The following is a 14,698-nucleotide window of genomic DNA, read 5'->3' as shown; positions in this document are numbered from 1 at the left end:
ATTTGGAGTTCTCCTATTACTATATCTGATCCAAAATAATGCAGTACCAGTCCCTTAAGCTAGTTTCACACCATTTCTCCCAAATTGAATTCTACTGATGCACACTGCCTTAAAGTACTTGTATTTTACACTCTGGGTCAGAGCCACATTTCAAGAAGTCTTTTATAGTTTGCGAATGTGACTCCAGGAATCTCTTTCAACTAATTTTTTACCAATGCTGGTAGTATCTTCAAGATGTTATTGATTGGAATTCAAAATCGATAATTCCTTTAAAATATTTTTTTTATTTCCACAGTGATTTTCAACCAATTGGAGAACCTGGAAATAAGACAAAGTCAAAAGTCGCCTCTAAGTTTTCTAGATTGAGCAGGACTCACCAGAGAGAGACACGGAATCCTGAACCGCAAAGTGGCGATTTATGACCTGTCCATTGTCAAAAGATCCCGGCATACTGTATAGCTGCCCTTTATTTGAACCATCAGATAACCTTTCCAGACACAGTAGGTTTAAGCAAAGGACGATAATGCTTCAGTGTTACTTTCTTGGGAAATGATCTGGAAAAATGGCACATTCTTATGCAACGTTCATGGTTGGTAACTTTGAATTCATTATTTGCTTTAAAGAACCATAAATATGAAGTCAGATCCTTTTTAGTTGCACATTTTGAAATATTAACTCTGCATTGATTATTTATTTTGGCACATTCAGAAAATCTCTCTTGTTTTTTTTTGTGTCATGAATTCCAAGTGTGATCTCTCATCCAACAGAACAACATCAACTTCCCAGTGCTCACCTCTTTGCACACTCCTTTATCACACTCTTGGAAAAAGAAAGATTTCTGTACCAATTTACAAAAATACTTTTATCTCATTTCACGTCGCTGGATACCAGAGGCTCAATTGATGTACATCATATTTCAAGAGTTTCAAGTCAATTTGATGAGAGATGCTAGGCACTGCTTTTCTCTTCCCACCTAATGAAAAACAGAGCAAACAGACGTTTTGTTCAAGATAAGGTATTCAATGTGACTTGGAAATCCTGCTTTTTTTTTGTTTCTCAGTACAATTTCTAAATTTGATTCTTTGCGTTTGTTTATAATTGCCATGCCAAATATATAAAATCATCGGCTGTAAAACAACTGCAGGGTGAGATGGGCACACTGTTTAAAGCATCGACAAGAACCTTATCAATTGACACAGATGGTACTTTGAGTTTGCTAAGGAGCACATAAGAGAAACTTTCTACACACAAACAATTTAATAACCTTCACACCTGAATCCCTTTTTGTAAGATTTATAATCAGATAAAGTTGATTTTACTCTTTTACAATCCAAAGTGGCAACGATAATCCAGTATCGTAGTGTCAGTGTACAGCAGACCACAGCATCTAGCTCTCATACAGGTAACTTTTATTCTGAGCTATTACTGACTCTCAGTGTTTAAGTCACAGTTTCAAGTGCATGAAGGCATGGGTCGGGAACCACAACTTGATGCATAGAATCAGATATATACCGAATGAAACCAGGCTTTTCAGCTCAACTCATCCATACTGACTAATTTGCTTATCTCTCATCCTAATTGCTTGCGTTTGGCCCATATTCCTCTACATGGTTAGTGTAGCCATTAATATAACCCTATAACAGTGACCTGGGTTCGAATCCTGCCCTGTCTGTAAGGAGTTTGTATGTTCTCCCAAGTCTGTGTGAATTTCCTCTAAGTGATCAGGTTTCCACCCACCTTTCAAAATCGTACAGGGGTTGTAAGTTAATTGCAGTATATGGGCAGCACCAGCTAGAGGGCAGAAATGGCCTGTTACCTTGCTGTATGTCTAAATTAAATTAAACCTTTCCTTTCCATGTTCCTGACTAAATGTCTTTTCAAACTTGTAATTTTTGTGCCTTAACTCTTTTCTCTGGCAGCTTATAAAGCACCCCGGGTGGAAATGTTTGCCCTCGGCTCTCCTATAAATCTTTTCCTTCTCACCTTAAATCTATACCTCCTAATTTTTGTGAAGCATAAAAGTCTGCAGTCTGATTGTAGAAACTACTGAAGAAACTCAGAAGACCCTGCAGTGTCCATAGGAGCCAAAGATATCTATCCAATATTTCAGGCCTGGGCCGTTAATCAAGACTCCTAGTTTCCTGCTAGTTTTAGGATCCCCTATCCTGGAAAAAAGAATGTGTCAATTCACCTTATCTATGGCCCTATGATTTTATAATCCTCTATAAGGTTGACTCCCAGCATCCTATGCACCTAGGGAAAAAAGCCCCAGCCCATCCAAATTTTCCTTATAATTCAAACCCTCCAGTTCTGGTATTGTCCTTGTGAATCTTTTCTGCAAGCTTTCCAACTGGGACGCATCCATCCATTAGCTGAGTGACCCTAAATGCATGTCATTCTCTAAGTTTGGACTCACCAACATCTAGTACAGTTGCAAAATGATGTCCTAACTCTTGTATTAAATCCCCTGACCATGACGGCATGCATACCAAATGTCTTTCTCGTCATCCCATCTACCTAGGTTGCCATTTTCAGGAAACTAGGCACATGAACTCCTAGATCTCTGTCCTCTACCATTTACTCTCTAAGCTCTGCCCTGATTTAATGTATTAAAACGCAACAGCTGTCTGTGCACCATGTCAACTACATTCTCATCTAAGTTGTTCATAAAGATGATAGATAACCGTGGACCTAGCACTGAACCCTCTGGCACACCACCCATCATTACCCTCTGATTGAGCATCAAGCCAATTTTGTATCCAATTGGTTAGCTCACCTTGGATCCCATGAGATCAACCCTTCTTGACCAGCTAACCATGCTGCACTTTGTCATTGGCCTTGCTGAAGTCCAGAGAGATAATGTCTGCTGCCCTACCCTTGTCAATGTGGGACAGGCATAGTCTGATATTTAATAGATTAATCTCTCCTGTCAATGTGCAGAACGTGGCATTCAATTGGTGTTAAGTACTGGTGTTAAAATTCTACTTGCCATTAGAAAAACATTGAAAAAAAATAGTTCATTACATTTGTTTTAAATCTGGCCATTTATAAATGAAAAAAATACTAAATGAACGAATATGTGCTTCAGGGGTAAAATGCAGCTGTTGTAAAGATAACATGTTTAATTCAGGATTCTCCATTGATGGTTAACCAACTCACCCCCAGAACATAAAATCAAATTTCAATAAATATGCATGATCATGCAAGTTGCAGATTTCTTTTTTGCTATTTCATCTTTATGAAGTTTTTGTAATGCTGCTAAAGTTGGATCTACAGAGGATTTGCTTTTGAAGTTGCTGTATATGTCGATGTTGCCTGTAAAATTGAATTCTGCTGCAAAGGGCAAGAAAAATCTAATGAATGATCTTCTGTTCAAGTATCCCCTTAAATCCTGTCATTAAAATGATCATAAACACAGTGAAACCCCTAGTATCTGGCACTTATGGAGATTGGTAAATGCTGGATAAGTATTTTCCAGTTGCTTGAGACTTAATCATATAATCCCTAACTCATACACCTGGATTAAGATTAATTACATAAGAAAAAAAATACTAAACTGTACTTGTATTGAACAAACTTTACTTGCATGAATATATAAACCTTAAAGCATTTCACTTTATTTTCAGTCACATTCTTTGAAAACATTTAACTGTCTGCAGGTTCCTCCCCCTCCACAGAGCCACCCGAAGGACGAATAATAACATTATAGGTAATTAACCCTCCTCACCCCAAACTTTACAGATAAAGCCTCTGACCGGGGAGACTCTTACTAAGCAGGGATAAGGAGATACTTCAAGAGAGTCAACCCGTTGGCGAGCAGCATCAACCAGCTCTTCATCCTGGGTGAAGCCATTGCTGTTTCACACAACTTTATTCAAACAGCTGTTAAGAGCAAAGCATGACCAAGGCACTCTGGTGGCTGCATATTTGCTCCCATCTTCACCAAAGGTTTATGTTATGTCCAGGGAACATTTACAATTTTAAATTTATGGATTTTTTACCTATTATTTTATTCTTATTTATTTTAACTTTTCACATTTATTTTCCTCAATTTTTTTTGCCAGTTGCTTGAGGCTGCCGGTTGCTTGAATTCTGGATACCAGGGGTTTTACTGTATAAGTTAATTTCAGCTTTCTGATAACTTACCTACTCAGCTGCTGTGGCGAATGTATTTTCAAGGAGGAACCTCGACATGGACTTTCACCTTGAAGATAAAGATTAACCTAGAAATGAATCTGACAATGCACAATCTAGAAACCACGACCAGGGACTCCTATAGATTTCAATATTAGAAAGCATCCTACTGCTAGGTACTGAAGATGGGAGGGCAGGTCAGTTCAATGTTCTGCATTCTATTACCTATGTTGTAATATATTTTAGACCAAGTTGAAATTTAGCATTTTGAGTGGAAATTACTCCCTTATTAGCTTTTGTTTGCAAGCTTCGTTTGCATTGGAAAGTTATTTGTTCTAAATGGCTTTATAATCCGTTCTAGACAGTAAGCTAAAAGTTACTGACTTGAACTGATGGTTGCAAAGTAAGTGGTAATGTATTTAAATGTTTAATAACGAAGAGACAAACTAGTCTCTGTGCCAGGCTCGATATTTTGTAACAAGTGACTTGCTGCCATTTTTGTGTTTGATTTTGCTCTACAAAAATTAAAAGGCACAGTTACTGGTGTTGTGCGTTACTTGTCCAGCCAGCTCCGTTCATAGTGTAATATACAGGGAATTATGACGTGAGTGGATTTCATCCACGGATAAATAAAAGTTGCATCAATATGACTTCAGCCAGGAATTTGTGGTTAGCACGACACTGTTCCAGTACCAGCAACCCTGATTTGAATCCAGCGCTGTCTGCTTCTCCTTGTGACCTCTAGGTGGTCTCACCCTCCAAAAATGTATGGGGTTTGTAGGGTACTTAGTTATAAGGGCGGCAGGGGCTCGTGGACCAGAAGGGCCTGTCACCACCATTCTGTAATCAATATTAAGATGACTAAATAATGTATTATAACTTCTTGATCATCGTGTTTGGTTTAAAGTAGAAATTTATTTTAAAAATATTTTTATTAATTTGATAGAGAAATGTTATGTGTATATTGTTTAAATATTGATTAATTATATAGTCTTTACATAATGCAATATAGTCAATGTCATATATAAATTATACATTATCTTATATAATGTTCCAAAAAATTGAAATATCCTTATGAGAATTTCACCTCATATTCTAATACATTGTGATTATCTAATAAAGTAGAAATTTACTATGAATGCTTTAAAGTTTGAGGAACTGGTAGATTGCGAAGAGAGGCAAAAGAGTTAATGAGTGTACGGATACTCCCCGACTTCTGACCTATGTGAATTACGACCATCCACACATACAACCTAATTTTTTTTTTAAATAAGAAAACATATAAAATGTACGCGGTTTATGTTGTATTTGACAAACTATTACAGGGATACAGGGCATTTAAGACCCAAAATGTGTGTACTTATCTTATTAGTCAGCATCCTGGGGTCCGTAGGCTGGGTGTGGCCATCTTGATTCCTGTGAGCATGCACGAGTCTTCGGTTGACGCATGCACACAGGTGTCAAGATGGCTGCTCCCAGAGTTAATAGCGGGAATTCAATATTGTCAGGGCCCTTAACGCTCGTGTGTGCGCTAATCAAACTCCAATATGTGAACCCACCGTGCATGCACCAACTGAAGACTTGCACATGAGCACAGGAATCAAGATGGCCGTGCCCAGCCTACGGACCCTGGGGCATCAACTAACAATGCAAGTTTGGACCAGAATGTGGAAAGATTTGCCAAGGTTGACTGACAAATTCAGGAACCTTTAAGTTGTCATCATCAAATCTACGCTGAAAAGGAAGATTTGATTAAAAAATTTGCTTTAACGCGCACGGGAAAAATTCCATTTCGAGATCCGACCGATTTTTTGGTCTCAATTACAGCTGTAAGTCGAGGAGTACCTGTACTTTGAATAAATGTTTTCTCAACAAAAGAAATTTAACATTTAAGAAAATTAATTTATCTGTGGATAATTTCCAATTACTTATATTAAAGATTTATAACCACTGTTACAATGGGTGTTTGGTTCAAGATAAATCAAACATACATCCCTAATTGCAGATTCTCAACATGATCTTACATTCAGGATACCAACTTGGGAAATGCAGCATTTGTGATCTCACACACACACACACACAAAAAAAAATGCCTTTTAGTTCACCTACGGCTCCTAGAACGCTTCCACCAGCGTTGTCTCCGCTCCATCCTCAACATCCATTGGAGCGCTCACACCCCTAACGTCGAGGTACTCGAGATGGCAGAGGTCGACAGCATCGAGTCCACGCTGCTGAAGATCCAGCTGCGCTGGATGGGTCACGTCTCCAGAATGGAGGACCATCGCCTTCCCAAGATCGTATTATATGGCGAGCTCTCCACTGGCCACCGTGACAGAGGTGCACCAAAGAAAAGGTACAAGGACTGCCTAAAGAAATCTCTTGGTGCCTGCCACATTGACCACCGCCAGTGGGCTGATAACGCCTCAAACCGTGCATCTTGGCGCCTCACAGTTTGGCGGGCAGCAGCCTCCTTTGAAGAAGACCGCAGAGCCCACCTCACTGACAAAAGGCAAAGGAGGAAAAACCCAACACCCAACCCCAACCAACCAATTTTCCCTTGCAACCGCTGCAATCGTGTCTGCCTGTCCCGCATCGGACTGGTCAGCCACAAACGAGCCTGCAGCTGACGTGGACTTTTTACCCCCTCCATAAATCTTCGTCCGCGAAGCCAAGCCAAAGAAAGAAGAAAGAAGAAAACTAGGTGCCTGCAGTTTTACAATAAAACCAAACAAATGACCAACAAAGCTGCTGAAATGAAGGTAGGTATGGAATCGTGAACTGGGCTGCTTTGCATTGAAGCTATTAATAACACCCTGTTTTCACTTAATTTTTCAAATAAAATGTCAGTGAAGATATTTAACAGTGTGGGAGATAATAAGCCATCTAATGTTTAAACAGGAAAATGAAATGCAATAAAAATAATTTTCATGTTGCTAAGTGCACATATATTCATTAGTGCCCCATTTTGAAATGTCAGGAGCTCAGTTCTGAGAAGGTAGATTTTAAAGTTATTCACAGAAGGTCTTAATGATTATTAAGATCTGCCACAGCATGAAAGGGATGCCTTTGACCCTTTCAGGGAGAAGACAGCAATTATCGACAGTTTTCATCAGGTAGATTTTAATTGACACATTCCAAATCAAAGCTGGTCGGGCAGGTAACGGGAGAAATAGAGCAGGGAGGGAGCAGAGGGAAGGGAGACCGCAAAGGTTTGGAAGGCCTTTGGTTCTGGAGTGGGATGGTAGATATTGGGGGTATGGGGACACCAATACCCCTGAGCGTAAATCCCTGCAAAACGTAGTGGACACAGCCCAGGATATCACAGGCAAATACTCCCCATCATTCAGAACATCTGAATGCCATCAGAGAGCAGCACCATCATGGATCCACATCACCCAGCGCACGCTCTGTTCTCACTGGTACCATCAGGAAAGAGATAGAGGAACCACAAGACTCCCACCACCAGGTTCAGGAACAGCTGCCACCCTCCACCACCAGACCCCACCACAACAAATTCAACCAGGGACTCATTTAAGGACTATTTTGCACTTGATTGATTTTTTTCCCTCTCTGTATTGCAGTCAGTTTGTTTACTTTTGTTTATTTGTTTACAAGCGTACGTTGAGTGTACAGTTTTTTTTGGACTATTAAGAGGTGGTAATTTTGCCTCACCCACAGGAAAGATAATCTCACGGTTGTATGTGATGTCATGTATGTACTTTGACAATAAATCCGACCTTTGGATGTTGGTCTTGTGGATGGATCTGATGGTCTCTCTGCTGGGAATGAGACCAGTAGCTCTCTTTGCACTTTACTGGTGCTAGTTTCACAAATAATTTAGCCACATTCTAGCAGCTTCTTCCCACATTTCCTGGTTGTGTCCATGACTCAGACCAACGTTAATCCCAGGATCCTGATTTGTGCTGATTCATGGAGCTTTTTTCGCATTCTAGTAAGAGCCAAGTGTTCTGACTAACACCGGAAGTGGCAAATTGCAAATTTGCAGGAACAGTTAGCAATGGAGCTGCTTTCTTGTGGGATAGGGAGTTAAATTTCCCCACCTTTGAATTATTGCCTTCTGCGGCCAAATACCAAGCATCTCTCTTCCCCTTGACCTCTGCTGTCCCCTACCTCTCTTCTGCTCCACCTTTCACCTCCAGCCTTTGTGACCACACCTCCCCCTACTCTTTTTTTCAGATGCCTGCTGATATTTTTCCATACCTTAATGAAGGGCTATAGCTCAAAACCTCAGTTCTGTATTTTTACCTTTGCTGTATAAAGGACACAGCTTGACCTGCTGAGTTTCTCCAACTTTGTGTTTTTGCTTCCACCATGGTGTCTGCAGATTTCCATGTTTTACTTCTGTATCCCATGTATTGTCAACTACAATGTGATTCCACTGCGAGACACATCTTCCTCTTTCTTCCCCTCTCCACCTTCTGCAGGTTCCGCATCCCTTCTCATTAATTGCCCCTTTGTCACTGCCCGAAATGCTGCACTCGAGCCCATACCTTTTCCCTCACCATTCAGGGCCGCAAAACCCCTTCCAAGTGAAGAGAATCTGCAGGGGTCATCTCTTGCGTGCATTGTGGTCTCTTCTACATCGCAGAGAATGGATGCAGATTGGGAGATAATTTTGTTGACCGCTTTCACTCTGTCTGTTGGAATAGCGAGAATCTCCCAGTGGTAGTCCATGGCCTTGTGCAGCGCCAAACTGAGATCACCCGCAAACTGGAAGAACAACACCTTATGTTCTGTCTGGCCATCCGACAACCATATGTGATTAATATTGACTTCTCCAGTTTCTGTTAGCCCAATCAATTCTCAGCTCTTCTCTCCTGCAAATTCTAGCCATGTTCACCTGCAGTCTATTGGCCTGTGTTCTTCCATCTGCCCCTTCTCCCCTCCTCACCCCACCTTTTTATTCAGGTGCCAACCTGACCCTTGCTTACAGCTTGATGAAGGTCTCACTGCCAAAACGTCAGTTATATATCTTGACCTCCCATGGACACTGCAGGACCTGCTGAGTTTCTCCAGCCCTTTTGTGTATTAACTACTTTTTTTTTTAACCTAATGCAGTTTATTCCTCTGTAAAATTTTCTCATCTAATTGACCATAGAATTTAACAAATGGGAGAAGCTCTTTTCTCACATTAATGACTAACTTACTGCAAATACAACCTAGTTCAAAAGATTAGCGTGTCACAGGCTATGATATTTTATAGCTGTTCTCATCCAAGGCCCGTGTTGATATATTTGTGCAGATTTATTCTGAATCCTATGCAATGGTGTGAAAATTAAACTGTTATTTGGGTATAATTTAATTATATTTATTAATTCTAAAACAAACATGCTTCAGAAGAATCTCAGAGGGGCAAGCAATGTACAGATTATTACTTCTAGTTCAATTACTGTGCTAAACCATTTATTAGTTTTTATTTTCCATTTTTAACCCTTCAGGGGAATCTGAGAAGATGGGGGAATTGGTGTTTATGAATTTTTGAATGAACTCTGGTTTCATACTGGTGTGCACGGATTTCTCCTCATGGAATCAAATAATAATCAAACTAAAATTGGACCATTTTAATAGTTAGACCAACGCTATTACAGTGCCAGCGACCCGGGTTTAAATCCAGCGCTGTCTGTAAGGATTTTGTATGTTCTCCCCTTATCTGCGTGGGTTTCCTCCAGGTGCTCGGGTTTCCTCCCACCCTTTAAAACATTTAGGAGTTGAAGGTTAATTGGAGTATTTGGCCAGCAAGGGCTCATGGGCCAGAATGGCCTGTAGCCATGCTGTCGATCACATTTAATTTTTTTTTAAATATAAATTAAAATTTTTGAAAGCTTCATTTTTCCTTACATATTTCATAGATAAGATTGTGGAAAAATTTTAAAATAACACAGCACTTTAAAATTGTCAACGGGTAAGTTATTATCTGTAACAAAGATTTTTTTTAAAGCCATGTCTATTAATAGAGTGAAGAAGGGCTCTGAAGCCAACCATGTCCATGCCAACATTTTTGCCTATCTACACTAATCCTGTTTCCCCACATTCAGTCCATATCATTCTAAACTTCATCAAATTAATATCTGGTCTAAATGTTTCTCAAGTCTATTAGTTGCTCTTTATGTCCTACCCCTATATGGATGGGAAATATCCAAACATATGTTTTTGTTAGGATTAAATTGCATCTTTCTATCTGATCCATATTCTGCTACAGCCATAAGCAATCCCTTACTAATCATACCTCCTATATTCACATCCAAGTCATTTATAAATCACCAACAACTACGTCTTCCCACCAATCCCTGCAGTCACGGTCTTCCATTTGAAAAGCATCCTTCTGCCAATGGCCTCTGTCTCCTATCAACCTGCCAACCTCGGATTCAATTAGCCAGCATGCAGTGGATCCCACGTGCCATAAACTTCTGGGCCAGTTAAACATGTGATACCTTGGTCCTTACTAAAGTCCATTTATGTAACATCTACCACCCTCGCTTCATCAATCATGTTAGGTACCTTAATGCATATCTTTTTAATTCAGAAGTATACAACATTTAAATGATCTGTACAATAGTTATTAGCTGTGTACTTCCAGTATTTGAGGTATCCTTTCCATAATTCCCAGGCTTTTCAGGTCTATTCTAAAATGCCTCTAAAAAGTTCTTCCTCAATCGTACCTGTGGTTAAACCCATGAGGGGAATTTTATTAAACATGAGTCAAAAGTATTGAGCAAGAAAATTCCATTGCCCATTTTAAATGTTCACAAGTGAAAGTCACTGGAAAAATTATTTTATCATTGTCTCATTTGTTAACTTTTGCTTCCTAAATGGTATAAAAATCCTTTGCACCGATATATTGCTGGGCAATGTGTATAGCCTTCTCTACATTGAAGTGACTGGACACAGATTGGGAGATCGGTCCACTGAGCACCTCCGCTCTTTTCGCATCAGTGACAGGGATCTCCCAGTGGCTAACCTCTTCATTTTTGCACCCCACTCCCATGCTCACATCTCTGTCTATGGCCTCGTGTACAGTCTCACCAAGACCACCTGTAAATTGGAGGAGCAGCGCTAGGCATTCTCCAACCGGATGCCATTAACATTGACCTCCAGTTTCCACTGGTCTAATCGCCATTCTCCCTCCCTTCCCTTTCCTTTTGTCTTCTTTCCTCCAGCTTTCCACCCCCCTTCCCTCTCCATTCACAGAGCCATCCCTCCTCCCCCTGCTTGCTGGTGTACCCTCTCTCCATTATCCACCAATTACCTCCTGCCCGTGGAACTGCGCTCCTCCCTCCCCCCACCATTTTGTCCAGTGCCTGTCTACAATTTTTTCTTACCGTGATGAAGGGCTCAAGCCCAAAACGTTGGTTATGTATCTTTATCTTTGCCATATAAAGGACACTGTTTGACCTGCTGAGTTTCTCCAGCATTGCGTTTTTACTTGTACAGGAATTATATTGTGTGGCATTGTTTTTTTGTACTTTAAGTATAAGGAAGTTCAGTACAAGTTCCAGTTTGGACCACTGCATCTAATTCAGAAATTCAATGACATCTTTCATCTCCAGATTTAAGCAGATTAATAATTGAAAGTGCTTAGTGAAATTAGCCTGGGCTTGAAATGCAATTTTAAATGCTCACTCGTACAATTTCTAATTATTGGATCATGTATTGATGCAATAATACATTGCTTAAAATAACATGCATTTTAAGGGAATGTATTCAAAATGTCATACTCAATGAAGCAGAATTATTGTTACCTTCAGTTATATGGGACTCTTTTGTACTTCTGTATTGTATTTCATTGCATAAAAGCATATTGGGCCACAGCAATTTATTCAATAATATGGTTTTAACAAATCATTTCCTTATGATTTAATCTAAAGGAAACAGTTTTCACTTTAAGAAATTTGCAGCTCTTTTTATACTTAGTTCTCCCATTTTTTGGGACATTTGGGTTCACAGGTGTCTGTGAGTACTCAGGTATGTTTAAATTCCTTCATTGGTGTAGGTATGAGAGAGCTCAGCTTTCTTCTAAGCTGTTGATCATTTTTGGAGTCTGGAGTTGCCATTTTACAACATGAAGACCAGAGTTGTGCCAATGGAAGTCAAAGAAGCTATTAAGAGGCTGATAACAAGAATAAAACAGTCAGAGGAATCATCTAAACCTAGGATTACCAAAAACAACTGTTAGGAACATCATTAAGAAGAGCTCAATCATTGCAAAGGACTGGTCAGCCAAGGAAGGCCTCCATTACTGATGACAAAAGGTATTATGGAAAAAAAAACAACTATCTGACAGATCAGACACACTCGACAGAAAGTAGGTATTAGACGTGCCAATGACTTCTGTCCACAGACGATTTCAGGAACGGAAATAAAGAAGCTACACTGCAAGATGTAAACCCACGGAAACTGAATGGTCAGATTACACTTTGCCAAGAAGTATTCAAATAAGCCTGCAGATTTCTGGAAAAAGGCCTTGTGGACAGATGAGACCAAGATTAACCTGTATCAGAGTGATGGCAAGAGCAAAGTGTGGAGGCGTAAAGAAATGTCCAAGATCTAAAGCATACCACCTCACCTATAAGCTTGGTGGTGGAGGTGTTATGGGCTGGGCACGTATGACTGGTACTGGTGCACTTATCTTCATTGACGATCTAACTATTGATGTCAGTTACAAAATGAATTCTAAGGTGTATATTCTAATCTGCCCAGGTTCGAGCAAATGCCTCCTAACTCACTGGACAACACTTTATCCTACAGGAGGACAATGATCCTAAACATACTGCTAAAGCAACCAAGGAGTTTTGCAAAGCTAAAAACGGGAACATTTTTTAATGGCTAAATTAGTCACCTGATTGCAATCCAATTGAGCATGCCTTCCATATGCTGAATAGAGGACTTGGGGGACAAGCCCCTGAAACAACAGGAGCTGAAGATGGCTGCAGTAGAGGCCTGGCAGCGCATCACCAGAGAAGATGCTCAGCACCTGGTGATGTCTATGAATCACAGACTTCAAGCAGTCAATGCATGCAAGGGATTTGCCACAAAGGTCTAAACTTGACTACTTTAATATAAATAGCATTGCTATGACCCAAACATTATGGCGTCCTGAAATGAGGGGATTATGAATAAAAAGTGTTGTAATTTCTAAATGGTCAAACTAAAATGTATGCATATAACCTTGAATAAAATCTGTACTTTAATCACATGTGAAATGTTTGATTACAAATGTAAAACTGTGGAGCACAGAGGCAAATAAAGGAGAGAAAAAAGTGTCCTTGTCCCTAACATTATGGAGGGCCCTGTATTTTCTTTTTTTTTGCTCATAAAGGAGCAAAGACAGTTTCCATTACGCAGCAGTAACGAATGTGAATTCCACTGGTCTGGAGAAATAACTGCTGGAGAATTTCTGATGTATTCCTCAACATGCTGGGAAGGGATGTTTGTCTGTTTTCAACACTGCCATTAACAGGATAGCACGAACAACATTTGAGCACATCTTGACAATTTTGTTTTTGGAGCTCTGTCATGCATTGAGTCTTCAACTAATTGTGGTCTGAGCAGCTCTCCCATGGGGATTCGATGTGTGAATTACTGGCCTCACACTTCACCTAGCAGAAAGATGCTCAATATGCAGGAGGTAAGTGCCAAGTTAAAGTTGTTCCAACTGTCAACGGGTCCACTGGCCATAACTTTATAAATGTCAGGAGCTACTTTACTGAAGACATTTAATATCCCAGAGGGTTATATCTTCTTTGAAGTTTAATTCTTCTCATAAAATTGTGCAGATTAGGTGAATCCTGTGAGCAATGTAACCTATTTACAGTTTTTTTGTAGTAAATACCAGATCAATAGATGGAAATATTTTCAGCGTCACTAATTCAGTAAATTCTAATTTATGTCATGCCGGAAGTATCCAAATTTCATAAGGCTGTTTTTTTTTACACATTACTTTGAATTTGACCTTTCTTTTCTACCTCTTCAGGTAGAACAATAATCAAAGGGCAAAAATACATATTTTATGGAAAAATAATGTTCATGCTGTTGGCGTGGCTAAAGGTTGGGGTGTTGTTTCTCCAGGAGCTCTGCTGAGACTTGGCATTGAAGTTCATTCCTTTGCTCAGCACATTTGAACTTCATTAAAAAGTCTTCCCAGCAGCCCAGTCCTCTTCCACCTCAATGACCGAGACTCCAAACTAAAATTGATGTGTTCTTGCATTGCACGTGGAAATCAAAGCCATGCTTAATAAGTAACTGAAGTAAGGTTACAGGCCAGTGGAACCTATAAATGCATTGCAGGCTTTCTTTTAAGTTTTGTTCATAGGATCAGACAGGGAAGCGGAACAGAAAGAGATCATACCCCAAACAGTCCTTGAAAGGACATCCATCACTGGTCAACGAGGATTTTGTTTACTGAACAATTTTGGGTGCATTTTATGGATTTTGGAGTGCTGTTCACAAAAGTTAGCTTAAAAATTTTCTATCTAGTACTGTTTTTTTAGATATAACATTTTTGTGATTTCCTATCATATTTTAAGTCTACTTTAACCATACAAAA

General features: G+C 39.7%; 2 protein-coding genes across 3 annotated transcripts in view; one reads left to right on the top strand and one right to left on the bottom strand.

Annotated features, from left to right (window-relative positions):
- snx29 (sorting nexin 29) overlaps positions 1–3,206 on the top strand; it is a 354,925-nt gene extending 351,719 nt beyond the window's left edge. The window contains exon 21 of the mRNA XM_069905804.1: positions 296–3,206. Within this exon, the coding sequence (XP_069761905.1) occupies positions 296–422 (127 nt within the window). The 3' untranslated portion in view covers positions 423–3,206. The remainder of the gene's footprint in view (positions 1–295) is intronic.
- The window catches only part of cpped1 (calcineurin-like phosphoesterase domain containing 1), a 195,034-nt gene that overhangs the window by 7,546 nt on the left and 172,790 nt on the right, over positions 1–14,698 (bottom strand). Inside the window, exon 5 of one of the 2 annotated variants that reach the window (XM_069905822.1) lies at positions 916–973. The exons of the other annotated variant lie outside the window; for it this stretch is intronic. The gene's annotated coding sequence lies outside the window, so the exon portion shown is untranslated. Of the gene's footprint in view, positions 1–915; positions 974–14,698 lie in introns of those variants that run through there. 2 annotated transcript variants of the gene reach the window in all.

The sequence above is a fragment of the Narcine bancroftii genome, chromosome 12 (assembly GCF_036971445.1).
Source record: "Narcine bancroftii isolate sNarBan1 chromosome 12, sNarBan1.hap1, whole genome shotgun sequence".
Lineage (NCBI taxonomy): Eukaryota > Metazoa > Chordata > Chondrichthyes > Torpediniformes > Narcinidae > Narcine > Narcine bancroftii.
The sequence above is the reverse complement of the archived record's forward strand: the minus strand, read 5'-3'. Positions and strand labels throughout refer to the sequence as shown.